Source organism: Protomyctophum bolini, assembly GCF_963924005.1.
Source record: "Protomyctophum bolini genome assembly, chromosome: 14".
Classification (NCBI taxonomy): domain Eukaryota; kingdom Metazoa; phylum Chordata; class Actinopteri; order Myctophiformes; family Myctophidae; genus Protomyctophum; species Protomyctophum bolini.
Window position 1 is genome coordinate 22,282,211 of NC_137875.1, and position 25,543 is coordinate 22,307,753.

A 25,543-nucleotide genomic window follows, 5' to 3' on the forward strand; every position below is an offset into this window, starting at 1 on the left:
TATGAAAACACACACACACACACACACACACACACACACACACACACACACACACACACACACACACTTCGATTTCTTTATTTTAATCCACAAATTACAATAAATTTTACAAGGAAACAAATATAACAGGGTTGACAGTTCATGTTCACTTAAGGATACACATGGCACCCCCTTCTCCACACAAACAAACTGCCTATAACAGACGAAACAGAACAGTATTTGGCAAGTTGTTTGGCTTTGCTTTTTGTCATGCCAGCTATTCTTAGGCCACTCATGGTCAGTTTATGCACATGGCCCAGGCTTCCGAATATCAGTATGGCAAATCTACAGCGATACCCCAAGTTTGTTCCAAGTAATAATTGGTACTTAGAATATTTATCTTGGAATGCCTGGTCCATGTACAAATCAAAGACACAGCCCACCTCCAGAATCAGGACCTCCTTGTGTCATTGGTCATGTTTTCAAAATCTCCGTGTGTGGTTGTAATCTGTGGGAAGTATGTGTCTCTGATGTCTTGGTACAATGGACAGATGTTTAGGAAGTGTAGCTCGGTTTCCACTTCATTTTGTGTGCAGTGGGTGCATAGTCTGTTTTCTCTCGGGATACAGGTCTGCCTATGACGGCCTTTCTCGATCGCGAGACTGTGCTCACTGAGTCACACACACAAGCACGCATGCACAAGCTGATGGGAATGTAAAATGAAGGGTCATTGGGCTTCCCTTTATTTGCTTACTTGGTCATGCTGATTGTTGATATCATTGCTATTCTTTGCTGTGGTGTTGGTGGTTTGTGAAGTTGTGATTTATTTGAGTGGGACTCGTAAGAGGCTTGAGGGTTCGTGTCATGCATGCTCTCTAAGCTCCTCTGCTGGTTGAGTTGCTTCTGGTGTCCTTACATATCTACCAATAAGCTGACCTGTTATAGCTCATCTAGTATAAGACCTTTAGCCCTCACTAGTGCCACATGTCACAGCCTAGCCAAAAAATGACCAACGCTGTTTCTGATTAATTCACTAGTCTAGACATTGTTAAACCGAACGCTGATTGTCATTGTGTTTCGTAATTCTACAGGTATTTTCCAGAGTCTGCTACTCAGGAGATGCTTGAAGAGTGGCGGCCGTTGCTCTGCCCCTTTGATGTCACCATGCAAAAAGCTATCAGCTACTTTGAGCTCTTTCTCCCAACCACCCTGCCCCCGGAGTTACATCACAAGGGGTTCAAGTAAGAACCCCCCCAAATTAAAGTTAGTTCAGGAGGCCGGGCATGGTGCTCTTCTAACAGTTGGGTTTTTCCTCTGTTAGGTTGTGGTTTGATGAGTTTGTCAACTTGTGGGCATCTGTGCAGAACCTCCCAAGTTGGGAAGTGGTAAGTGATGCGGAAGTTAATTAACCCAATGTACAATCAGTAACACATTTTAAATAATCTTTGTTATAATAATTAATATATTTCTCGTGCACCTTCTGCAGCATTTGGTCAACCTCTTTGCCCGGTTATCCAATGACAACATAGGCTATGTTGACTGGGATCCTTATATTCCCAAGGTTGGTTTCCCCCACTTGGTTTCCCCCACTTGATCTGACCTGACTCAGTTTAACCGGCATCATGCAATCCTTGTTTGTTTTGATGTCTGTGCACCCCCCTGCATGCTATACTCTTGCTCAATAGCATGCATACATTCTCACAGAAACAAGCTATTGCATTTCCTGTTGATCTCCTACTTGGTCACACACGGAAAGTGACCTATATCACATCTCTGTGCTTCATTGGCTCATGTTCTGTGACCATGCTAATATCAATTCCTTCACAAACATACCCTGCTGACTCATTGGTCATCTTGAAATACCTTGTGGGTTTTGTGTTACGTTCTACATTCTACAGTCAGTGAATAGTTTATTAATAAAAAAACAAAATACTGTGTCGACGATAAACAGGAAAGGATGTATTTGGGAAAATAATATATTCGCTTTCTAACATCGTTTTGCATTTCAGATTTTCACCCGTATCCTGAGAAGTTTTAATCTCCCGGTGGGGACCAGTCAGATGATGGTCTCAAGATATGTCACCAATGCTTATGATATCGGCCATGTCGTCCTCTGGATTTCATCACTACTGGTGTGTTTATTTTGATAGAAAATGTACTGCCATACTCTGTGTGTGTGTGTGTGTGTGTGTGTGTGTGTGTGTGTGTGTGTGTGTGTGTGTATATATACTTATTCAGAATTCATGTAGAAGACAGTCTTAGTCATATAATACCTGTTGTGTCACTTTACAGGGTGGACCTAACAAGCAAGCCCAAGTACAGCTCAGTGGCCTTTTCAACAGTATTACATCCTTCTTCCACCCATCGAACCATGGCCGCTGGCTGGTGAGTCACATGGATGAGCTTGAACTAGAAAAGCGCGTAATGTGATCAGGACAAACGTCAAGTCATTTAGATGAGACTTTTACATTGAGGGACATAACCTTTCTGTCATGTATTGTAAAAAACATCCCAACGGTGTACTTCTATCCAACATTCTGGACATTTTTTATGTATGAAGTAATCAGAAGTACAGCTTCTATATTTAACATGGTCCCTGATCTTGCCCTTCTCTTGCACATCTCTGTTACCATAATGGGTTTTTTTCCTGGGTGGTGTCCTAAATCCCTGGCAGTGGTCTTGGTTTACGTCATTAATGACAACTAATTGGTTGTTTATGAAATCCCAAGCCGACGTGACTGTGACTGTGCACAACTGCTGCAAAAGGTCAGTCGAATCGGAGCCACATGCCTTTCTGCTTTCGGCAGGAGCGAGAGCAGCACCTCAGTTGGCAGGCTGTGTCTTCATACACAAAACATTTATTTTTGGAAAGGGGGGGATTGGCTCCAGACTGTTGCTTGGGAACTCATGGATGTTTTTCATCTTAGCAGTAACTTCAGTCTTATGCAATCTGTTTGCTGTGCTAAGTACATGTCTTAGCAGGTTACCACACACATCATTAGGAACATCATTATGACTATTAATATTATTATTGCTACTAAGTTTTTACTTTTATTTATGACTTGTTTTATTATATCTTGTTTTGTATTCATGAAGTATCTCAGGAACGCTGTGAGGGAATTTCTTCACATTTTGTTACAAACCGTTTTGGTGGTCACAGTCACTGTTGCCTGAGGTCCGCCCCATTCTTGTGAACCCAACATCTCATTAACACCTGGAGGGAATGTCGAACAGATGGCACCAACATTAAAGGATACTTAACGGCTTGAATGCCTACAATTTACGGCTGTCTTTCAGGCTAGACTGACTATGTTTAAAGTTACCTTTGAACAGCCAGTGCACTGATCGCTGCGTTGCTTGTCATGAAAATCCACTTTAAAACGGTGTAATCGCTTGTTGTAGTGTTGAAAAATATTGTGGTGCCGACCACAACAACCGAACCGGACGGGGCAGCCGTTCGCTCCTAGGCAGCTCTCCCATTGTAAACAATGGGGACTCAATTTCCCATAACCCTTTGCATGTCGGAGCGACGGACCTTTTTGCGATGATGTCATCAAAACGCGTCTCATATCCCATTCTGTCCGGTGGATTGCCTGTATGACTTAAAACTGATTTAAAAACGTTGATTAAACAATGAAAACATAACTCAGGCAACTCGCGAATCGCAGGGAAAGTGTTCTAAAATGAATTAACTTGAGCAACTCATGAATAGAAGTCAAAGTGTTATTAAATTCCTCTCCAACTGCATGTATCATGTGTCTGGATAGACATGGATGTTAGTTGGTGGAGGCATACAACCATGGTGCAGTATTTCTACATTCATATGGTTACCACAGTCTGCCAACCATGTCACACCAACAGTTCCCGGCACATATTTGGCTGCTGACAAATAAACCTTAAGTTGCAGGTTTACTTCAGATAGTAACTAACACCATAATTTTCCCAGGCTTGTCTTGCATATTGTTGAGGAAAGTGGAAATTTGAATTCTTTAATCGGTTTGTGAGTTTGTCCCAATGAACAAATGTTTTATGTCTTGAATCTTGAATGTATGTGTAGAATGACAGCTGTGCGCCTGTTACCTCTGCATAGGATCATAACTAGGGATGTGATTTTAAAAACTAGACTCAAAAAGTAGAAATTGGAAGATGGTATATATTTTGTCGTGTAATGGCTTGTTCAAAAACGTTATAAACCGTTTCTGCTTTCAAAATGATCAAATGTTGGGTGGCACAGTGGCACAGTCGGTAGTGCTGTCGTATCACAACTAGAAGGTCCTAGGTTCGATTCCCACTGGGGACGCTGTGGGCTGGGGGCGTGTTCTCTCCTCCGCATCATCAGTGCCCATACCCGAGGAGGGGTTGGCAAAAGGGCCTTTCTGTGTGGAGTTAGCATGTTCTCCCCGTGTCCCCTAGGGTAAGTACCCTCATAAAAAACATAGCAGTAATCCTGATCTCTAAAACTACGTCCCCCTGGCCAGCCGGCGCGCCTGATGGAGGGGAATGGAACTGGTCGGAATAATGTGTTCCTTCCACGCGCTACGTCCGGCCGGGGAAACTCTCCCCTGTCAGGTGAAAAGAAGCAGCTTGGACTACTCATGCATAGAAGGAAGCATGAGGTCAATCCGCTGCCCCCCCCCCCCCCCAGCTTAGCAGAGAAAGTGTAGCGCCCAGGATTACATTAGATAATTGACACTGGGTGAAAAAAACAATAACAACAGACATTGTGGGCAACCTACCATGTAACGGCCGCCTTACTCCGTAAGAAAAGCCAACAAAGTGGCTCTTACCACGCATGGACAGGGTTGATGACAGAGTCCTATGTGACAATAAACGCTCACTATTTGAAAGGCTGGGCTGTGAACAGTGCCATCCTACAGACACAAGCAATGCCAGAGAGACATACTGCAGAAAATATGTCAATGTCCTGCAGGCTGCAGTTGAGAGTTGGGTCATAGCCGGGAGCATAGCCAATATTGCTCTCCTCTCAGTCTCAACTGCTGCGTAGCAAAAAGACAAATCGATCAACACTTGACAATTTAGGCATTTACCTTAATCCAGAGCGACTACAGTAAGCAAGAACAACACATGGTAATACATAAAAAATAGTCATCAGAATCATGCTGAAAATAGCCGATCTACAAGCTCACAACGCGTCACGCTGTGATGCGTTGTGAGCTTGCAGATCGGCTATTTTCAGCAGTCATTACGACGGCATCAAGGCCCTCCAAAATACATTTTAGTCGACTAAATCACCTGTAGATTTAGTCGACTAAAATCTTATGACATTTAGTCGACTGAAACTAGACTAAATACTAAAACATTCCAGGTGACTAAAATGTGACTTAAACTATTGAAGAGACTACGACTAAAACTAAAATAAATAACAATTCTGCCAAAAACAACACTGTGTCCCTTTGCAATCCTAGATGAAGCTGATGAAGCTGCTACAGCGCCTCCCGGCCAGCGTGGTGCGTCGGCTGCACAGGGAGCGCTACCGGAAGCCCACCTGGCTAACGCCCGTACCGGACAGCCACAAGCTGACAGAGCAGGACATCACGGACTTTGTGGAGAGCATGATGCAGCCCGTGCTGCTGGGGATGTTCAGCAAGACGGGCAGTCTGGACGCGGCCCAGGCCCTGCAGAACCTGGCTCTGATGAGACCCGAGCTGGTCATTCCCCCTGTCCTTGAGAAGTATGTGAATAGAATAAAATAACACAACACACAATTCGCAATTCAAGAAATGTGTTGTTCTATTATGAATTTGACAGCACCCTAGTCTACTTGCCAGCCCATAGAGCCCCATTGTGAACCTGGACATTTTGAGGACAAACACTCCTTCGGCTAACAACAGCCACAGCCGTCATCACAAATGTGATGAGGTCAGCACAAGTGGCTATGGCTGAATTTAGCCCAAGGAGTGTTTTTCATGCAAAACTAATGCTTGCAATTTATTCGGAATCATGAAAACCCCCTAGTTTGACATGTCGCATGCTACTTAAAGCACAATGACATTTTTTTAATGTTGCCTTATATAGGATGTTAATGGTACCCTAGCTTATTATGCTAATTATGAAAATTTCCCAACATATACAAGTTAGCATCCGGCAATTATATAAACACAGATAATTACAACAGTGTGTTTATCCTTCGGTAGGACATACCCTGCTATGGAGACTTTGACGGAGCCCCACCAGCTGACGGCCACTCTCAGCTGCATGATCGGTGTAGCGCGGAGCCTGGTGTCTGGAGGTCGGCACTTCCCCGAGGGCCCCACTCACATGCTGCCCCTGCTGATGAGGGCCCTGCCTGGCGTGGACCCCAACGACTTCAGCAAGTGCATGGTGGGCATACTTAACCCATTTAGACCCGAGACCAGATTCTACACAATGTTTCTATATCGGTGTTTCTCAAACTATTTCATGTCAATTGTCAAGGATCCCAAACATCTGTAATTGGCCGCCGATCCCCATCTGAATATATGTTGTTCCAGGGACTGGAAGTCCTTTCAAGCCTTTTCAAGCATTTTGACCTTTCAAGCCCCCGGCATGAAATTGATTGGACACCACTGATTTATACCATTCCATGCCAAATTGTACGCAAATGCTGCTGAAATTGGTTAATAACCCTTGCCAGAACTTTTCTGTGGAAAAGCCCTATTTGACTCAAATCCAAAATCCCATTCTCATCCCTGCAGATAACATTCCAGTTTATTGCTACGTTTGTGACTCTTGTGCCTTTGGTAGACTGTTCGTCTGCCCTCCATGAAAGAACTGACCTGACGGAAGTGAGTCTACACACTTGCAATCATAATGTAAATTCCACCTTACTGCCCACTTGTAGTATTTCCTCATTATCTATATTGTCTCTGGCTTTTAGGTGGAGAGAGAGTTGTGTTCATTTTCAGCAGAGTTTGAAGATTTTGTCCTTCAGTTCATGGACAGGTATGTAGACGATTAAAGTACAAACAAACATGTTAAGGCCTATAAACTAATGTGAGTAGTTAGTTGACCAATAAACTACATACACTTTGTCCAAAATCCCCAAAATCCATTCTGATTTTGCATACATTTGGAAGTAAATGAAATCATTCATTATAAAAGGTGACTCCTAGAATTATGAACAAATCCAGAAAATGTAGTAGTGATGACTTTATATGAACCATATTAGAGTGGTACACTACCATCTAATGGGGGGATTCAATTTCACACTATGGTCCTGGGTGTACTCGGGACCACTTGGCAGATGTTTTTGATTGATTGAGGTAGTGTGAACGATGTGTACCGTTCCCGGGAGCGGATCTGGACCGCATGGGGGGGCGGGTCTCTGGACCGTTGAAGTGTATTCGGATACGGATTGTTTTTTGTTGACGCCGCCTGTCTCCTGTTGAATCTGTGTACGCGCAGTACGCGCTGGACTTATTCTGCGGACTACATGTGGCTCTTGGGCTTGGCATGGTCAAGTAAAACTAATAATATATAAATATATAAACTATATCTCAAACGACACTGGAGCACAAAACTGACTGACACAGTGAATAGCAGGGTGACGGTGAAGTAACGGCAAAGAGGCAATGCAGTGTGCCTGGATTTATTGGAGACAATGGGCTGTATTTCGCGTGTCTTAAGTACCAGGTCTTATTACTTAACTTAAGACCTGGAGGCGTGGTCAATGCTCTTTGGCCACTCAGAATAGCCAAATGGCATTGATCACGCCTCCAGGTCTTAAGTTAAGTAATAAGACCTGGTACTTAAGACACGCAAAATACAGCCCCGATGTGGCAGAGTTGATGGTCAGTGTCCATGCGCACCAGCCATCAAGCACACTGCCACCTGTGGCTGTGTGTGATTTAGTCGACTAAAATGTATTTTGGATGGCCTTGATGCCGTCATAATGACTGCTGAAAATAGCCGATCTGCAAGCTCACAACGCATCGCAGCGTGACGCGTTGTGAGCTTGTAGATCGGCTATTTTCAGCATGCAACCAAGTGTAAAATGTCTTATACTGGATCTCTTGTCCACTAGTCACTTCCTAACATTTTAGTCTAGTTTTTCTTTGTTGACAAAATTGTCAGTATATTCAGTCTTAGTCATCATAGCTTAGTTTTCGTCTGTGAAAAAAGGTAGTCGAAAATGTTTTCGTCTTAGTCAATGAAATCAACACTGAAGGGACAGAAAGACAGGTACATGACAACTGTACTGTGCAACAGCTGTGACTTCATGTTGTCTGTACAAATGGAGGGAGGTAAAAGGCAGTGTTCAGTATTTGACACATGCAAAGGCTCAACTTATGTAGACGTTGCACTCTATATTATAGTGTAGTATACTCAGGAAGTGTGTTATGCATTGCAAGTGTACTCGAGTGTGCTAGAATCAAAGCCGAATGTGAATCATGGCCAGTGGGGACCAGGCAACCGTATTCGAGAACGGTTCAAATGCGGACTCAGTCCGTCTCAGTGTGAATCCCCTAAGGTTCTTTGGGTTTGGTATGAAAAACCCTAATTATAGGAATCCCAGTTTCTGACACCAGGCCTCATTTCTCTCTAGGCAATTGATGAACAATAATAAAATATATTAATAAAATATGTATTTCAGAAAACTGGAGGATTTAGAAGATTTAAAAAAAACTTAGGTTAGGCCCAAATGGGGTAATATCATGTATCGCTTAGCAAAATGACCAACAGCCTATGCTTGGTTAACTAAAGTTTCATTTTGTTTGTTTATGTATAGGTGTTTTGCGCTGATAGACAGTAGCACACTGGAGCAGACACGAGAGGAGACTGAGACGGAAAAGATGACTCACCTAGAGAGTCTAGTAGAGCTAGGACTGTCCTCCACATTCAGCACCATCCTCACACAGTGTTCCTTAGACATCTTCAAGGTGAGACTCAATAGCAGATCTACAAGATCACAACATGTCGCAGGACGACACGTTGTGAGCTTGTAGATCGGCTAAGTTAAATGAAAGTTAACATTGGAGTGTCCACTCAGCTCTCTCTATAACATAAGTTATACATGTAACTGTGTTTCTGATTAATCCAGATTGACCGCCATGGGTGGTGCTTTAAGTGGAATGGCTTAAAGCAACCCATCGGGCAGTCAGAAGGGTTTAAATGGAACCTCAAAACGGTATGTTTAAATATCAGAATCATAATGCTTTACATTCTTTTCGCAGGTGGCTCTGGAAAAGGTTTTCAACTTTGCCACCACCAACATCTTTGAGACGCGCGTGTCTGGAAGAATGGTAGCGGACATGTGCAGAGCTGCCTCCAAGGTTGGTCTACTCGTCCGGGTGCACAGCCGACTTAAATCACAGGCCTGTGATCCTTACCCTGACATGTTTTCTTTTCCACTCTGTTCAGTGTCACCCCGAAGAGTCTCTCAAGCTATTTGTGCCACACTGTTGCAATGCCATAAACCAGATTGCAGTCAGTAAGTGCTTGGAGGAATCGAACATCTCAAATCTGGCCCCCGGTTGATTTATGCAATATGTCATGCTTATTCCATTGGGTCTTTTGTCTGCTTCTGATTTGCACTCTGTCCCTGTAGACGAGGAAGTGTTGAATGAGGAGGAGCTGGACAAGGAGTTGCTATGGAACCTCCAGCTACTGTCAGAGGTGAGTCTTGTCTTCATAAATAAATGTACTGTACACTGTACAGTACATTGGCGTTGGCTCAGGGGTAGAGTGGCTGGATGGTAACCGCAAGGTTGCCAGTTCGAACCCGGGCTCACCCAGAGTTAGTGTCGAAGTGTCCTTGAGCAAGACTCTGAACCCCTAATTGCTCCCGATGTGCAGGTTGGTGCCTTGCATGGTTTCCGCCGCCATCGGTGTATGAATGTGTGTGTGAATGGGTGAATGTAATGCACAATCTATGTGCATTGGATAAAGGCCCTATATAAATTTACCATTTACTGTGAAATCCAAATGACCACTGATGCACTAGGGCAGAGGTTCTCAACGTTTTTGGCTGAGGACCCCCAGAAATGCTTTGGCCATGTCTCGCCATTTCCCCGGCGAATGTCTAATTTCTGTTTTGGGTCACGGGCTAACAAGTTTGGGAACCACTGCACTGGTCCTGAGGGCTCATGGACGAACATCAAACTGATCATCCTTGTTCTCCGTTGCCTCCCCACTATTTATTCAGGTGACCCGGGTGGACGGGGACAAGATCCTGCGCTATCGCTCTCAGCTGGTCCAGATCTTGCAGCTGACCCTCCACCTCAAGTGTAAGCAGGGCTACACGCTCGCTTGCAACTTGTTGCACCATATCCTGCGCTCCACCGTCCTCATCTACCCCACAGAGTACTGCAGCGTGCCGGGAGGCTTCCAGCAACCCACTGGAGACTACCTACCCATCAAGGTACCAACTCACACCATGGCACCATTACAGGGGTTTAAGAGTTTTACTGCCAGTGATTTGTGCTCCACTGAGAGCACATTTCTAGTTTGTGGCCGGTTAAAGGGGGTATTTGGATTCAGAAATCAGGGGTGCTGAGGCCTAAAAAGTGCTCTAAGTGCTCTCCAATGAAAGAATTACCCAAGCTGCATATAATTTAAACTATGGCGTTACGTGCATACATACTGTTAATACAACGTTTTTAAACTTTGTGCAAAACGCCAGTTAATGTGGTTAAACCAGACCTGTTAGCCCGGCCCTATTTGATTGGTTGTTTTGACCCCTGTGTGTGTGTAGTCGGTCTGATCCTATTATGTCTCCCGGCCACCAGAGCTGTGGAGAGGAGCTCACTTGCCCGGATTAGCACTGCTCTCTGGCACACAGGTGACACAGGTGTGTCACTGGTTGTTAAAGCACTATGCTGGCTTACACCATGGGGTTATGTATTAAGGTGGTCTTTTATTAGCACCGTGTGCTTACTACTTTAGGATGCAGTGACACATGCTTGACCAGGTTGCAACTCTGACCTTTCTTTCAGTACATGTTTCGTGTTTCTCAGTCTTGAGAGATGGCTTACAGAGCTATCAAAAAAGATGGATACAAAGTTTACCAGGCAGTTAAAACATTTGAGAACTAATTCTTGGTGGCCATTAAATGGTAAATTATCAGGCTTTTGGCAGTCTGGGAATACATTCGGTAGAAATTATTTGTTTTTGCCTCTGGGGGCATGACTTCCTTATAAATCGGATTTGGCTCCACTCTTTTTTTTTTGGTCCACTTTCCCCCAGTGTGCCTCTGTTTATTCCTACTAACAACAACATTACATGTTTAAGGCAGTAGTTCTCTGGCAGAATCTGTTTTGAGAGATTAGGCTTTCGGTAATCCAGCACAGTAAAATCCTCAGTGTTAATTTCAATGTAACCAAATGGAGCTAAAAAGGCTACAGTCTAAGAGTTAACACGCACACATGTTGATCATCTAAAGGCTGACCAATAATCCTGTGTAGGACTGGGGCAGACCTGGGGACCTCTGGAACCTGGACATCCACTGGCATGTGCCTTGTGTGGAGGAGACCTCGTTTGCTTTCTATGTTCTGGACCTGATCCTTCAGCCCGAGCTCCAGCGCCTCCAGAGATACGCACAGGGGGAGCCGGGCATGAGCAGGTAAGGAAGACCGAGGCGCACGGATCTGGTCCTGCTTCTCAGCTTTTCTGCGTGATGCAGACTAGCTACAGTATGTTGTATGGCCCCACCCCTGGGGTAATGCTCGGTTTGGTCTGACGGTGAGCCTCTGTGTTTTCAGAGACGAAGTCCTGCAGAGCCTGGCTATTGTTCAGCACTGCCTCCTGGGAGCTGGAAGTGTGATGCCTCCCCTGAAAGGAGATCCCGTTCCTGAACTGTAAAACAATTGCATTCACCTGTTTATATCTTTTAAGCTAGTGGTTCCCAAAGTCGGGCCCAGGGACCCCCAGTGGTGATGCTAAGTGGTCCCCAGAGAACCAGTTTAAGGACTTTAACCCATTCTGACCGGGCACCCATTTTGGTGTCAGCATCATGTTATGCTTTAGCTATTGAAAAATAGCAGATCTACAAGCTCATAGCGCGCCACCGAGTGGCGCGCTACGAGCTTGTAGGTCTGCTATTTTTGAAAAATCGAAGAGCGACTGACATTTTTAGAATCTGATCTCAGGTCAGAATGGGTTCATCAGACCAGTGTGTGTCCAGTGGAAACCTCGTATGAATCTGATCTCAGGTCAGAATGGGTTAATAGCTGGGCTATTCGAAAATGGCGGCCAGATCAATTTGTGGGTCCTTCTTGACATAAAATGTTTGGGAACCACTGGTCTAAGCCTAGATAATGTCCACACCACAATAATTCAAGAAGAAAAAAAGCCACTCCTCCCCGATTTCAGATAACCGTATGCCCACAATTATTTTTCGACTTTTAGCTTTTGTTATTTTAAATTAATGTTTCAGTCAGGACAACTCATGAATGGATGGAATATGTATTTATTGAATATAAAATGAGCAATATGTTTATTATGGTTTGGAGATTAATTGGATTTGCTTTTTAGTTACTATGATTAAGCGCATCAGTCCCGTCCCAACCATAGGGACTCCGAATCCCCTGTACTTAAACAGCAGATCCAAAACGATAGGTGGTAGCTGGGGTGGAGGAGGGTGAGCAGCAAAAGTTTAGCAAACGGCAGCTCAGCAGACTCGGAGTGCAGCAGCAAGCAAGGATGAGTAGTGCAAACCTCCAGTTGAAATGGCTGGTATGAAGCTGGAATGAGTGTGTGATTGGATGAGTCAATCATGTGAAGGCTGTCAAAGGACATTCCGTATTCGAACATTCATATTAAATAAAATAATTAAACTATGAAAAAATATATATTTTTCTCTGTAATGTTAAGCTTTCTCTTTTTTCCCCTCCCTCCAGCGTTCATAGCACGGTGAATCTGGATGAGACAAGCCTGTATACAGGAATGGCATACGGTAAGATATTTTAAATCTCTACGTGATAAAACCTATGTGTACAGAAGTGATGTTAAAAGGAGGTTTTGCGACTTGATCGGCTGTGACCAACTGTGGAGTTTCATCTGCTATGTCTGTGTTGTGCAACTTGTGCCTGCAGATGAGAGCAGAGAGAACTACCGAGATGCCATCTGTAGTGTGATGAGAAAGCTGCTGCGTAAGTGTGAAACCCCTTTTGGTGTTTTAAGCATTATGTTACACTTTAGCTATTGAAAAATAGCAGATCTACAAGCTCCTAGCGCGGCACCGAGTGCCGCGCTATGAGCTTGTAGATCTGCTATTTTTTTAAATTCGTGAAAATGTGTCGCAAATCTTTGAATATATATTCTTTCCGAGCAAACGTTTTTAACTCAAATCATTGCTTCTGGGGGGTCCCTGGAACAACATTTTCAGATGGGGTAGGCGGCCAATTACATATATTTTTGGGGATCCTTGACATGAAAATGTTTGAGAACGACTGACATAGGTTTTTCAGAAAACTGTCACGATTTAGACTACTTTTACAGAATCGTACTCTGGTCTAAATGGGTTAGTGACACTACACTCTTCTCTTCACTGTGACTGAACTAAGCTAGGTTGGTCGGTTTCCAAAAAAATGTAACCACGGTTCAAGACCCCACAAAAAAACGCGGTACTCTGTTTAACCGTCTAATTAATTTTAACGTGGCCAGTGGCCACGTTACCCGGTCGAGATGACGGCTGTGAAATTGATTAACTGCTATTACAGCCTATTGCCACAAGATGGCCCATACATTATTCCCAGCTGCACTTAATTCTATCTTAACTGATTGATGTCAAGTCTGGATATTAAAGCTTGTGTCAGTTGTTTATGTGAACAAGTCAGTCAGTTGTAATATGAGTTTGCTGCCCCCCTGCCGTCACTTTTCCATTCGGGCTCAAAACCCAGCGTTTGCCGGGTTTTGAGCTGATGGCCACCCAACTTTTGTAGAAATCCAAAGTGTTCCCTAATTGGGGGACGTTTTAGTACTTTGTAGACTAGTCTCCAGTTGATATTTGACACTGTCATTCTCTCTACTGCCTCCGTAAATACAATAATCACGTGCACCCAACCCACATGTCATGCGACACGGTTTGGCTGGCGACACCACCAAGATTTCATTAAACCATATTATACTGTAAAACCGCACAACCTTGGCCATAACCATAACTGAGGTCCAGTCACATTGGCTTTAGCAAACAAGCAAACAGACACTTGAGAAAGATGAGCCTCGGCCTGCTGTGCCATCATTGATCCCTGTGTTCCTCTCCCTTTTCAGATTACATTCTGGAGCACTCTGAGGATGACACCAAGTCTCTCTTCTCCATAATCAAGGTACGGCCAAAAATGCAGATAGCGTTTCTGCTAAAACTGGGCTCAGATTACAGGTTTTTTTCATATTAGATAATGTCAGACTCATTGTCTATTTTCCCAATTTCAAGACATTCTAGATCGAGTCCATTAATCACTTACATCCAATAGGGATGTCAGGGGTTAACCGGCTAACCGGTTAGCCGACCGTTAAGAAACATCCGGATATTATTATCAGCTTTAACGGTTAATTTGCATAATAATAAATGCGTGTTCTGATCTTAAATCCCTTTATTTTAGATCGTTTTTAGTAATAGTACAACATAAACATTACAGAGACTGTAGTTGTCACTGTACAATACTTTAAAACAGTTGTCATGTTGCACACATGCCTAAAATTGCTCTTATTTGCGCCGCCCAGCTTGTCACACTCCAGGCTGCATGAACAGCGCTCTGGCTCTGTTTTCTGCCCCCTCAATGTCCCCGTTCTCTGTTGTACTTCAATGGCTAGTTGGCGACAAGCCTACAACGGTAGCGTTGCGGTAGTCAAAATGTAAGCGAGTGACAGGCTGACAGCGAGACGAGATTAACACATGTCGACCGTATCAATGCAGAGACCTACATTATTAAATCCATTATTGGCCATTTGGCCTGGAGGGAGAACGTTTACAGCCGCTGTCGCTTCCTCCTCAACCTCCTCCTCCTATCCGTCTCCTCGAGTCCCCACACTGGCACGGCTTACGCGGCTATCAAGTTAGCCATGTGCTATCAATGTTTGAGGGTTTTCTCGTCAGCGAAAAGTCAACAAACAGAACACGGTGACATGCATGCTGATCTTCCTTAACACATTTAGTACCGGAACTGCATCAAAATAAAGGCGCTGCTTGCGCCAGAGTAATCGCCAGAGTAGTGATCGCTTCTATTTTGAAAGCCATGAACCGGAAATACTTTCTTAAAAAAGTTGACTGACAAAGTGCCATCACAATCTCCGATCATCTTAATATATTTATATACGCTCCAAAAAGAGTTCATATTTTGCGGGAGAGACGGATGAGGAGCAGAAACGCAGCGCCAGCATATCGATCCATTCATCACCACGGAGAGCGCCCTGGATGAGGAGATACGAGTCATTCTTTCCGCCGCGCTAACATGGGAGTCAATGACAAGCTAATAGTTTCACAGAGCGTTAGCATACGGCAAGCGAAAAGCGAAATGCCAAAAAAAAAAAAAGTAATTATTCTGAATATTATTATCTCGCCCCGCGTCGTTTGGACGTCGCTAGGACGTCCACAGACGTCTAAGGCACCTCTCGGTTCCAATCCTTATGACGTTTCAGGACGTATTATGTACAAAATGTGTTAATAATAAAAAAAAGGCTTAGCCCATGCGTCCAGTGGCTTTATAGGTATAGGTTGCTCAGATCTGGACTGGATTTATTTATGTTTTGGACTAGAACCGGCGGACCTCTGTACTGTAGACGCGCAGATGCATGCATCATGCAGATGCATGCATCATGCAGATGCGATGCGTTGTTTATTGATGATTAAGCCTACAACAATTTATTTATATTAAATGTTGCTTTTTAGTTTGTCTTTTAAAAAGGAGCATAAATAAATGTATACCATTCGTCTACCAACTTTAATTATGTAGCCTATACATGCATATTACATTTGGGGTAGCCTATTAAAAAAGGGGAAAAAAATCAACCACTATCCGTTAATGACCCGGTTAATCCTATCGGCTAACCGGCTGGGAAACTATCCGTTAATGACATCCCTAGGACATTCACAAGGGTACATTAGTCACATAGGAACTTGGGGTCTGTCTACCATTATGTTTAATACCCGAGAAGACCCGTACTACGGTGTGACCGTGTGTGCGCCTGCAGCATGCTGCACTGGTGAGGAGAGAAACACAATGAAGTGCTGTTTAAACTTGTGCAATGTTTTTGGCTGGCTTAGGATCAGATTACTGCAGCGCAAAAAAACTAAGTTGAGCTACGCAATGCATGCGTAGCGTACCAAACTGCAAGGCAAGCCCAGCTGCCAGGCTGATTTGAATTGAAATCACTGCGTACAATGATGGAATCCTCGTTGGGGTCTTTAATCTCGGAAATAATCAGATCTCGGAACATAAGAAAAGAATGAAAGTTGGAACGGCTCGGAAAGTCGGAATCTGACAAAATTGTCAAGGGTCCACTCGGGCTTGGGTCTGTTTATTGGACCCATGAAGAGCTCTTAGGCCAAATAACGTGAAGCCGTAGCGTAGCTTAAGTCATGGCATCTTGCAGTTTGCAGGGAATAATATCTTTGTTGTCTTGTCTGTGACGTTATTTTCACAGATCATCAGTGACCTTATGCACTTCAAAGGCTCTCACAAACACGAGTTTGACTCCCGCTGGAAGAGCTTCAGTCTTGTGAAGAAATCCATGGAGAACAGAGTGAGTTTATTTTATTCTTTTTAAAATATATAGCATTTGTGCTATATAGCATCACTGAAAATAACATTTTCAGTGCATACTCTACGTCAGAAGTACTATAGCACATCTTGAGATGTTAACTTGACGAGACGTTTGTTTTATTTTGTTTTTTTGGGGGGGGGTTTCAGCTTCATGGCAGAAAGCAGCACATCAGAGCCCTGCTAATAGACAGAGTAATGCTCCAGCATGAGGTAAATACATAGTTAGTGTTTTGTACGTAGAAACATTTTATGACGCCATGACTGCACTTGTATGGAACATTAATTTGCTTGTGGTTCACCAGCTGCGCAAGTTGACCGTGGAGGGATGTCAGTACAGGAGTACTCACCAGCAGCTAATGAGAGATCTGTTGAGACTTACCACAAGCACGTACAGTCAGGTGAGATGAATGATTCATACTACAGTACAGTATGGAAACGCAATTGTGCCAATGGTTGTGTACCCATTTCTCCTTTCTCCGTTTGCTGGAAATCAATACGTCACTTTATGACCCTTCCCCCCTCCAAACAGGTGCGCAGCAGAGCTCAAAGTGTTTTTTTCTCTGCGTTGGGAACCTACAACTTCTGCTGCAGGGATCTGATTCCACATGTTCTGGAGTTCCTCAAACCCGACGCAAGCGGTGTCACACAGCAGCAATTCAAAGTATGATGGCCCTGTGTGGCATGTCTGTGTTTTATAGACAAACGAATACCAACGCTATTATAGAAAGCAAGCTAGCTAACGCTCAAGCTTAATTTATATTGAGGATGCCAAAAATAACAGATCTAAACACTGCAACATGTCAAACTATGCGGTATGAATTCGGCTTCAGGTTGGCTTGAGTACATTTGCCTTAACATTGTTTCCCCGTATGCCCTCTCTACATCTTCAGGGTGCCTTGTACTGTCTTCTGGGAAATCACAGTGGTGTGTGCCTGGCTAACCTGCACGACTGGGACTGCATTGCCCTGACATGGCCGGCCATTGTGCGCTCGGGTCTCAGCTCGGCTATGTCCCTGGAGAAGCCCTCCATAGTACGCCTCTTCGATGACCTTGCAGATAAAATCCACCGCCAATACGAGACCATTGGCATCGACTTCTCAGTAAGGGACCCTTAAAGTAAAGTAAAGGAAACTAAATACAGAGTGAGACAGAAACAGTAGAAGCAAACTCAAGACACCTCAAGGGCAGTATGATGGAATAATTGACATTGGCTCTATTTTATTAGAAAGAGGTGGATTATCCTTAGCCAATTAAAAAAAAAGAAAGAAGTACGGTATTGTTTGGAGGGACAATCGGGGGGGAAAAAAAACAATATAGAAAATTCACCAGACATGTTATACTTAATAGTGTTATTAATAAATTTTGCAAGTGTAGTTAGTGGCAGTGCCAAAATCACTCTGGCCTGTCATCCCGTCTCTCTTCGGGAGAGATGGGTGATTGTGGCATTGCCATAACTACGGTAGTATTAACTACATATACATGTGGTGGCAATGTCAAATTCAGTAGGGGGTGCCATCCCCCGAAGAGACGGGATGAGAGGCCAGAGTGATTTTGGCATTGCCACCACACAAGCATATTGTAACACTTTCTATACAAGTTAAGTTTGGGCTGAAGTTATATTATCTGGTCTTGTGAAAAACCTAAATTGTATTTATTGTTGTTCAAAAGTTTGTACAGCAAGGTTTACCTAAGTGTTTGTGTATATTAGATTCCTGATGAGTGCCATAGGGTGGCACACCAGCTGATGGTCACCTCCAGACCTATGCCTAAAGAGCCTGTCCCGTCTGAGGAAGAAGTGGCTGATGGCCTGAAGAGGCAGGAGCTCAAGAACTCCGAATCAGTAGAGTGAGTTCACGCCATTGTCATGACAAAGTGTCCTCATCTTAATAAAAGGCCATATTTATCAAGTTCCTATTAACTGCTCATCAGTTCAAGACTATTCTAGGCCTGGCTGGAGACTTTTCCAACTAGTGCAGAGGGGACACCTGTTCCGGGTGTTCCCCCACCTCAGCGTGCGTGCGCCACCTGCCTTGTGGGGAAACCAATGTCAACTCAAATTCCATTCCTGTCGTTCTGATGTGAGAAAAATAAATAATACTGTCAGTCAGTGTGGAAAAAACACATCTTATGTATATTCCATACACTCCAAAATTTAGTGTATAGAATATAAACTCTGAAATTATGCATTTGACATAAGCGTCAAACATTTCATGGCGAACTACACAGAAGTATCTCATCACATCAGAAGAATAAATCAGCAAAGTGTTCCTTAAATATTATCAGCCTAATATTGTTCCCTTCCTCCCAGAAAGTACAAACGGCTGGTCGGTGATCTCCTGGACTGCATCAGCAACAGAAACATGTACGTTCAATTACTCTTTGCTTAGTTTGTCACTTCCATGGGCTCATGCTTTGTTTAATCAACGTTGTCTATATCCTGGTGTTTGTTCCAGGCCTTGGAAGTTTGAACACATTTCTATTGGTTTCCTGTCACTTTTGTTGAGGGACGACCACCAACTCCCTGCACCAGCTGTCCTGTTCTTTGTTAAAAGCCTCAATCATGACTCCCTGTTGATCCGCAAGGTCCGTCTTCTCACAGCCATTCACAATAAAAAACGAACCAACATGAAGAGTGCATTTGAAGCCGCATCAGTTGCATGGATTCACCCGAAAGCTTCTTGTGGACATTTTGTTTTCTCCATTAGGTGGCGATATCGGCCGTGGCAGGAATCATGAAGCAGCTGAAGAGACCTCACAAGAAAGTACCTGTCAGTCCTTTGGAGCTCAGTAAGTATAAAGCTCTTTCTATACTTTGATTAAGTCAAAAAGAAAAGGCGAAAAAGCGTTTCCCGTAACGTTTAGCTTTGCCTTGTATGCAAAGATGATAATCATTGATTTCTGCTTTTGCGTTCTCACCCACTTCTCCCCAATTCTCTCTGAAAGGTGGGATGAAGGAGTCAAACGGTATTATAGCGGGTGACCGGCCAGACAACCGTTGGCTTCAGTATCACAGTGGAAATCTACCACGATCGCAGAAGGACTGGGACGACTGCACATTTGTAGAAAAAACTCACTGGGGATACTACAGCTGGCCCAGGTGCTCGCTCAACAATCTGGTCCATGCCTTCGTCAGCTCAACTTATATTCTCTTGATGGCATATTAACTTTATTTTCCAATGCTATTTCTAGAAATCTGATGATGTATTCCCCACCAGAGGAGCAGCCCAAAGAGAACCTGGCCAGAGAGGACATGACAGAGGTTTGCCAACAACTACACATAATCATACAATGTCACTGAAAAATAACATAGCATCGGGTCAGTGATGGAAAGTAACTAAGTACTTTTACTTAAGTACTGTACTTAAGTACAATTTTGAGGTATTTGTACTTTTACTTCTACTCCACTACATCTCAGAGGCAAAATTTGTACTTTTACGCCACTACAATTATTTTAAAACTTTAGTTTCTAGTTACTTTGGCGATTTTAAACATACATTAACCACTTCAACCTTATACATTTCGGTCAATAGATTTTGTACACATTTTGAACTTGTGAAATGGGACATTCTGCAATATGATCTTAGCGTACGTATGATTCTTGATGACTATGTTTTATCATGTATTTGATGGCATTACCACGTTTTGTTCTTGCTTACTGTAAATCTCTCTGGATTAAGAGCATCTGCTAACTGCCTAAATTGTGAATATATCCATCCCTGACAGAGAGAGCAGATCATCTACGACCACTTCTCAGACCCAGTGTTCATCAACCAGCTCATTGAGTTCCTCTCTCTGGAGGATCGCAAGGGCAAGGACAAGTTCAGCCCCCGCAGATTCTGTCTGTTCAAGGTGAGAACGCAACACCAGAAGAAACGGTTGGTCAGAACAGCCTGGGTACGTTTGAAAGGAGTAAACGAGACTTAAAATGGGGTAATTGTTGCAGGGACTGTTTCGGAACTTTCACGATGCCTTCCTGCCTCTGCTGCGGCCACATATGGAGCGTCTGGTGGCCGACACCCACGAGAGCAAGCAGCGCTGCGTTGCTGAGATCATCTCTGGCCTCATCAGGGGCTGCAAACATTGGAGTTACACCAAGGTATTGTCCAACCCGTCCTCTTCCACACTGAGGTGACCAGATTGCCCTGCTAGCGCCGTCTGGAAAAAGTCCCTCAAATTGCTCTCAATGAAGAATTTATTTGTCAATGTCAATCATATTATAAAAGCACATTTGTTTGATTTTTATATTTACATATCTCACCAGTGCATTTTCTTGCGTCTTCAAGCAAAATAAATGACTACTGAATATTCTTTTCATGTTCTCACCTTTACACAAATTCGAGCACTTTTAATTTGACCCGCCGCTGTGCTTCCATCACAGGTCGAGAGTCTTTGGGCAGTGTTGTGTCCGTTGATCCGTACCGCCTTGTCCAACATCACCATAGAAACCTATGCAGATTGGGGTACTTGCATTGCCACAGCCTGCGTAAGCCTTCATCTTGTTTGTACAAATATTACCTGAAACTTTTGGATCTGTCATATCATGAAGAATGTTACTAAAGTATTGCATTCCTATTGATCTGTACAGGAGAGTAGAGACCCACGCAAGCTGCACTGGCTCTTCGAGATGCTAATGGAGTCACCGATCACCGGGGAAGGGGGTTCCTTTGTGGATGCTTGGTGAGCAGAACCTTTTCAACATTTTTCTTTTTTTTAATGATAATGATAATGAACTTTATTTATATCGCACCTTTCAGAGCAAGGTTCCAAAGTGCTGTACAGTACAAGGTTAAAAAACACAAACAACATATGGCAAATCATAATCAAGGGCAGATTAAAAAATAAAAAATAAAAAAAAGAAGACAACATAGCAGCAGTTAAAAATGAGCAATCTCCTATATAAAGGGTAAAAAACATTCTGTGTAAAGGTGAGTTTTCAAAAGTGACTTAAATACAGGCACAGAAGGTGCTAATCTTACATGCACCGGTAGAGCATTCCAAAGTCTCGGTGCCCGGGCGGCAAAGGCCCGACCACCTCTGGTGACTAGGTTCGTCCTAGGGATCTCTAGTAGGGCCTTATCTGAAGATCTGAGGGTGCGTTTTGATTTAGGTGGGGATAGCATTTCCAGGATGTAGCTAGGGGCCAGTCCGTTCAGGGCTTTATAGGTGAAAAGTAAGATTTTAAAGTCGCATCTGGCGCTCACCGGCAGCCAGTGGAGAGTCGCAAGTACGGGTGTAATATGGTCTCGTTTCTTTGTATTGGTGAGCAGACGGGCAGCAGAATTTTGAATTAACTGTAGGCGGGATGTGGTTTTCTTGCTAAGGCCGGAGTAGAGGGAATTGCAGTAGTCGAGGCGTGATGAAATGAGGGCATGTATGACTATCTCGATGTCCGGGGGTGACAGGAAGGGCTTGATTTTAGCAATATTTCTTAATTGGAAGTAACATGATTGCACAACTGTTGTTATCTGTTTATTGAAGGTCAGGTCAGAGTCAAAAATCACACCGAGATTACGGGCTGCAGGTGTGATATTTGAGGAAAGGGAACCAAGTTGTGTGTAATAAGAGAGTTGACGTATGGGGGCCGAATAAAATTATCTCTGTTTTTGACTGGTTTAATTGAAGGAAATTCTGTGTCATCCATACTTTGATGTCAGAGAGACAGGCCAACAGAGGTGACAAGTTGCCTGAGCCGGGTTTTAATGGAAAATAAAGCTGGGTGTCGTCTGCGTAGCAGTGAAAGTTTATGTCTATCTATGCATTGCAATTGCATTTAAAAGGCTATGGTTTGACATGATTGATAAAATAAAGGCTAAAATTGTTTAAAAGTGACCGGAGTCAGAGCTGCTATCAGACGCTGCTGTCAGACGCCACGCATGCGCATCATGTTGTCATCATCATGATGTCGGGCCTGCCGTGACTCTGCAGGAGTGACTCTAGCAGTATAAAACTCCAGAAGTCTGTGTGCTTCTGTGTGAGTCTGTGAGATAATATTGCAAACCACTGGACCAATCGGCATGTTTTTTGTTTTGCTTTGCTGACTGTGCTCCCTTGTCATTTCTTCCTCAGTCGTCTCTATGTGCTGCAGGGCGGCCTTGCGCAGCAGGAGTGGCGTGTTCCAGAGCTCCTCCATCGCCTTCTACAGTATCTGGAGCCCAAGCTCACACAGGTGTACAAGAACGTGCGAGAACGCATTGGCAGGTAATGTGACCCCCGATTGTATTATATTTTTTATTATGCACACATATTTATGTACATGTATATTATGTACATATATTGTATTGAAATTCCTGGAAATATTTTGAAATGAGAAAACAAAATATATATCCAGTCCTGGAAAAGGTTTCTAATTTATCAAGGGTCCTGGAATTTGTGTACCAGTATGTGACAAAAATTACAGACAAAACATTTGGCACAAAATTTGGAATAGATCTGAATTATAGCATTCTATATTCTATGCTTTATTGTTGCTACACTGCCTGTCTTTGGACATTGCACATAGGACTAAGAGACTCATTATTGCGCTGAATGATTGTTATATAGGCCTGGAAATTGGGTTAAATATTCTGGAGAAGTTTTGGAAATTGGTAACAAATGTGTGGGAACCCTGTGTATTGCTCCCCTGCTCCCCATATTCTTTCTGATGTCTCTGTCTCTGTCCTAAACTCTTGCAGCGTGCTCACATACATCTTCATGATCGACGTCAACCTGCCGTGCATTCAGCCCACCACCTCTCCGCGCATCGCGGAGTTCACCGTGCGAATCGTGTCGCAGCTCAAGCCTCTGATGGAGGGCGACGAGGAGATCCAAAACCACGTGATGGAAGAGAACGAGGGGGCGGGGGAGCAGGATGAGAGGACCCAGGCCATCAAACTGCTCAAAACAGGTGGGATTATTGCTAAACTAAGTAGTTGCAGAGCTGAGCAGAATAATAAGGAATTCACGGCTTGAAACGAAACCGTCACAACCATGGTTGAATTACAGTCAAAGCGAAGAATGCACCACATTAATTAATGGTCTTCCGGCCACGTTGTGTCTTTTGGTTTGGCTCTTGTTCTGAGCACATATTATTTCTGTCTAAGTATACTGAAGCCGTAAACACTGGGCTTCTTTGTTAGCTCATTGATTATTTTATTTGTTTTAAGTGCTCAAGTGGCAGATTGCCAGCGCTGGGCGTTCTTTCTCCACGGCCCTCACAGAACAGCTCCAGTTGCTGCCGTTGTTCTTCAAGGTCAGTTCTATCTTCTGTCTATGTGTTACTGTTAACTAAGTTGTGAAACCATAATTGTGTGAATGAATCACTGACAAATGTATCGGTCATCCTCAACTGGCTTCTCTTTGTCCATTTGTCTGTCTGTCCCCTCTTTCTCGCGTTGCATTTAATCTGCCTGCGGGACAGATCGCTCCGGTGGAGAATGACGACAGTTATGATGAGCTGAAGAGGGACGCTAAGACCTGCCTGTCTCTGATGTCACAAGGCCTCCTCTACCCAGAGCAGATTCCAATGGTCCTCAGCACTCTGCAGGAGGTGAGTCATCAGTCATTCTGCCTTTCATGTCTAGCACTTGAAAGACCAGTTAGGAGAAGGTGAACTTCTTATATGCTATATATAAATAATGCCATTGAATCTACATCAAAGTGAAAGTTGAACTGCATGTGGATAATATATGTATTATTTACTTACTACTAAAAAAATCACACCCATGTGAAGTGAGGGGCGCTATATATACACCTATATATATCTTTTATGACGTAATTATCAGACAAAACAAACATGGACAAAACAAACAAATAAACTCTGTCCATGTCAATGGCGTTTTTAATGTTTGTTTTAAGGAAAAACAAACATTAAACCTGTACATAGGAAGGGCTAGCGCCCCTATGGGAGCCAACCCAGAGCAAAGCCAGGAGGGGAAAGAAGCGTACCACCAATGTAGACGTGCTGCGGTGCGACAACTTGGCTAACAACACTGCAGAGCTCAAGAACCTGATGTTGGATAGGAATTTGTGGAGGGCAGCGATCCAGGAATCCCGAGTTGGTGTTGGCTAGACCTCACTCTCACAGTAACTAACTAGCGCCCCTCAATAAGTAGCCTTTGAAACCAACAGCTCCCAAGGCATGTGTGTTCAGGAACCTATCCCTTCTTTCCATAGCTAGCGTGAGGCAGCTTGATGTATATGAACCTACATGACAACAATAATAATAATAATAATAATAAAACTTTATGAAGTGCTTCACGAAAACAGTATTTACAAAGTGCTTTTCAGTGCCAAGATAAATAATATCCATAGGGATAACCAACAACAATCAATTAAAATGTATCGATGCAAACAAAACCAGAAATAAAACCAAAGCACATACATAGACGGACATACACATTATACATATATTGAAAGTAACACCATTGAGATTGTGCAAGGTAAAGGTACTAGAATAATTCAATCTAAGGAAAGGCTTTGGTATACAAATACATTTTCAAGTGATTTAAAAGATGACACTGATTAAGCTAGCCTTAAAGCCACACTAGGCAGGTCTTTCATGAGCCTGGGTGCCCAGGCCGCAAAAACCTGACCGCCCATGGTGGCAAGGCGAGTCATGACATGTCACGTCACGAGCAGGAACTGGTCATCATTTTTATAGTCTTTGTTGTTATGACTCGGCTTTTGATTGATCTCCGAGCTCCCAGTCTCAGGGTGAACTCTAACCACAAGGCCAATCGGTTTTGTTTATCCTGTTGCCGACCGTTTTAGACTATTTTGAGATTTCTTGTTTGTCTGCTTCGGTATTATGCCTATGTAAAACATCCCATAAAAATCTAATAAACAGAATGTTAAAGGGGGGAAAAATGCCAATGAGCTGGTGTTAC

At 43.5% G+C, this 25,543-nt stretch overlaps 1 protein-coding gene across 2 annotated transcripts in view; it reads left to right on the top strand.

Moving 5' to 3' along the window:
• Positions 1-25,543, top strand: part of LOC308328449 (proteasome activator complex subunit 4B-like) — a 43,911-nt gene that overhangs the window by 12,742 nt on the left and 5,626 nt on the right. For both annotated transcript variants that reach the window (XM_080782270.1, XM_080782271.1), the window contains 38 exons: positions 1,071-1,220; positions 1,301-1,364; positions 1,466-1,540; positions 1,989-2,111; positions 2,272-2,364; positions 5,406-5,671; positions 6,135-6,321; positions 6,675-6,764; positions 6,857-6,921; positions 8,708-8,858; positions 9,153-9,251; positions 9,340-9,409; positions 9,527-9,594; positions 10,124-10,339; positions 11,382-11,539; positions 11,679-11,774; positions 12,816-12,871; positions 13,011-13,067; positions 14,188-14,243; positions 16,561-16,659; positions 16,827-16,889; positions 16,982-17,077; positions 17,209-17,340; positions 17,570-17,779; positions 18,388-18,524; positions 18,988-19,041; positions 19,133-19,262; positions 19,385-19,466; positions 19,623-19,776; positions 19,869-19,938; positions 20,403-20,528; positions 20,623-20,775; positions 21,058-21,162; positions 21,265-21,356; positions 22,746-22,877; positions 23,351-23,562; positions 23,822-23,907; positions 24,076-24,204. In XM_080782270.1, the coding sequence (XP_080638396.1) occupies positions 1,071-1,220; positions 1,301-1,364; positions 1,466-1,540; positions 1,989-2,111; positions 2,272-2,364; positions 5,406-5,671; positions 6,135-6,321; positions 6,675-6,764; positions 6,857-6,921; positions 8,708-8,858; positions 9,153-9,251; positions 9,340-9,409; positions 9,527-9,594; positions 10,124-10,339; positions 11,382-11,539; positions 11,679-11,774; positions 12,816-12,871; positions 13,011-13,067; positions 14,188-14,243; positions 16,561-16,659; positions 16,827-16,889; positions 16,982-17,077; positions 17,209-17,340; positions 17,570-17,779; positions 18,388-18,524; positions 18,988-19,041; positions 19,133-19,262; positions 19,385-19,466; positions 19,623-19,776; positions 19,869-19,938; positions 20,403-20,528; positions 20,623-20,775; positions 21,058-21,162; positions 21,265-21,356; positions 22,746-22,877; positions 23,351-23,562; positions 23,822-23,907; positions 24,076-24,204 (4,402 nt within the window). The remainder of the gene's footprint in view (positions 1-1,070; positions 1,221-1,300; positions 1,365-1,465; positions 1,541-1,988; positions 2,112-2,271; positions 2,365-5,405; positions 5,672-6,134; positions 6,322-6,674; positions 6,765-6,856; positions 6,922-8,707; positions 8,859-9,152; positions 9,252-9,339; positions 9,410-9,526; positions 9,595-10,123; positions 10,340-11,381; positions 11,540-11,678; positions 11,775-12,815; positions 12,872-13,010; positions 13,068-14,187; positions 14,244-16,560; positions 16,660-16,826; positions 16,890-16,981; positions 17,078-17,208; positions 17,341-17,569; positions 17,780-18,387; positions 18,525-18,987; positions 19,042-19,132; positions 19,263-19,384; positions 19,467-19,622; positions 19,777-19,868; positions 19,939-20,402; positions 20,529-20,622; positions 20,776-21,057; positions 21,163-21,264; positions 21,357-22,745; positions 22,878-23,350; positions 23,563-23,821; positions 23,908-24,075; positions 24,205-25,543) is intronic.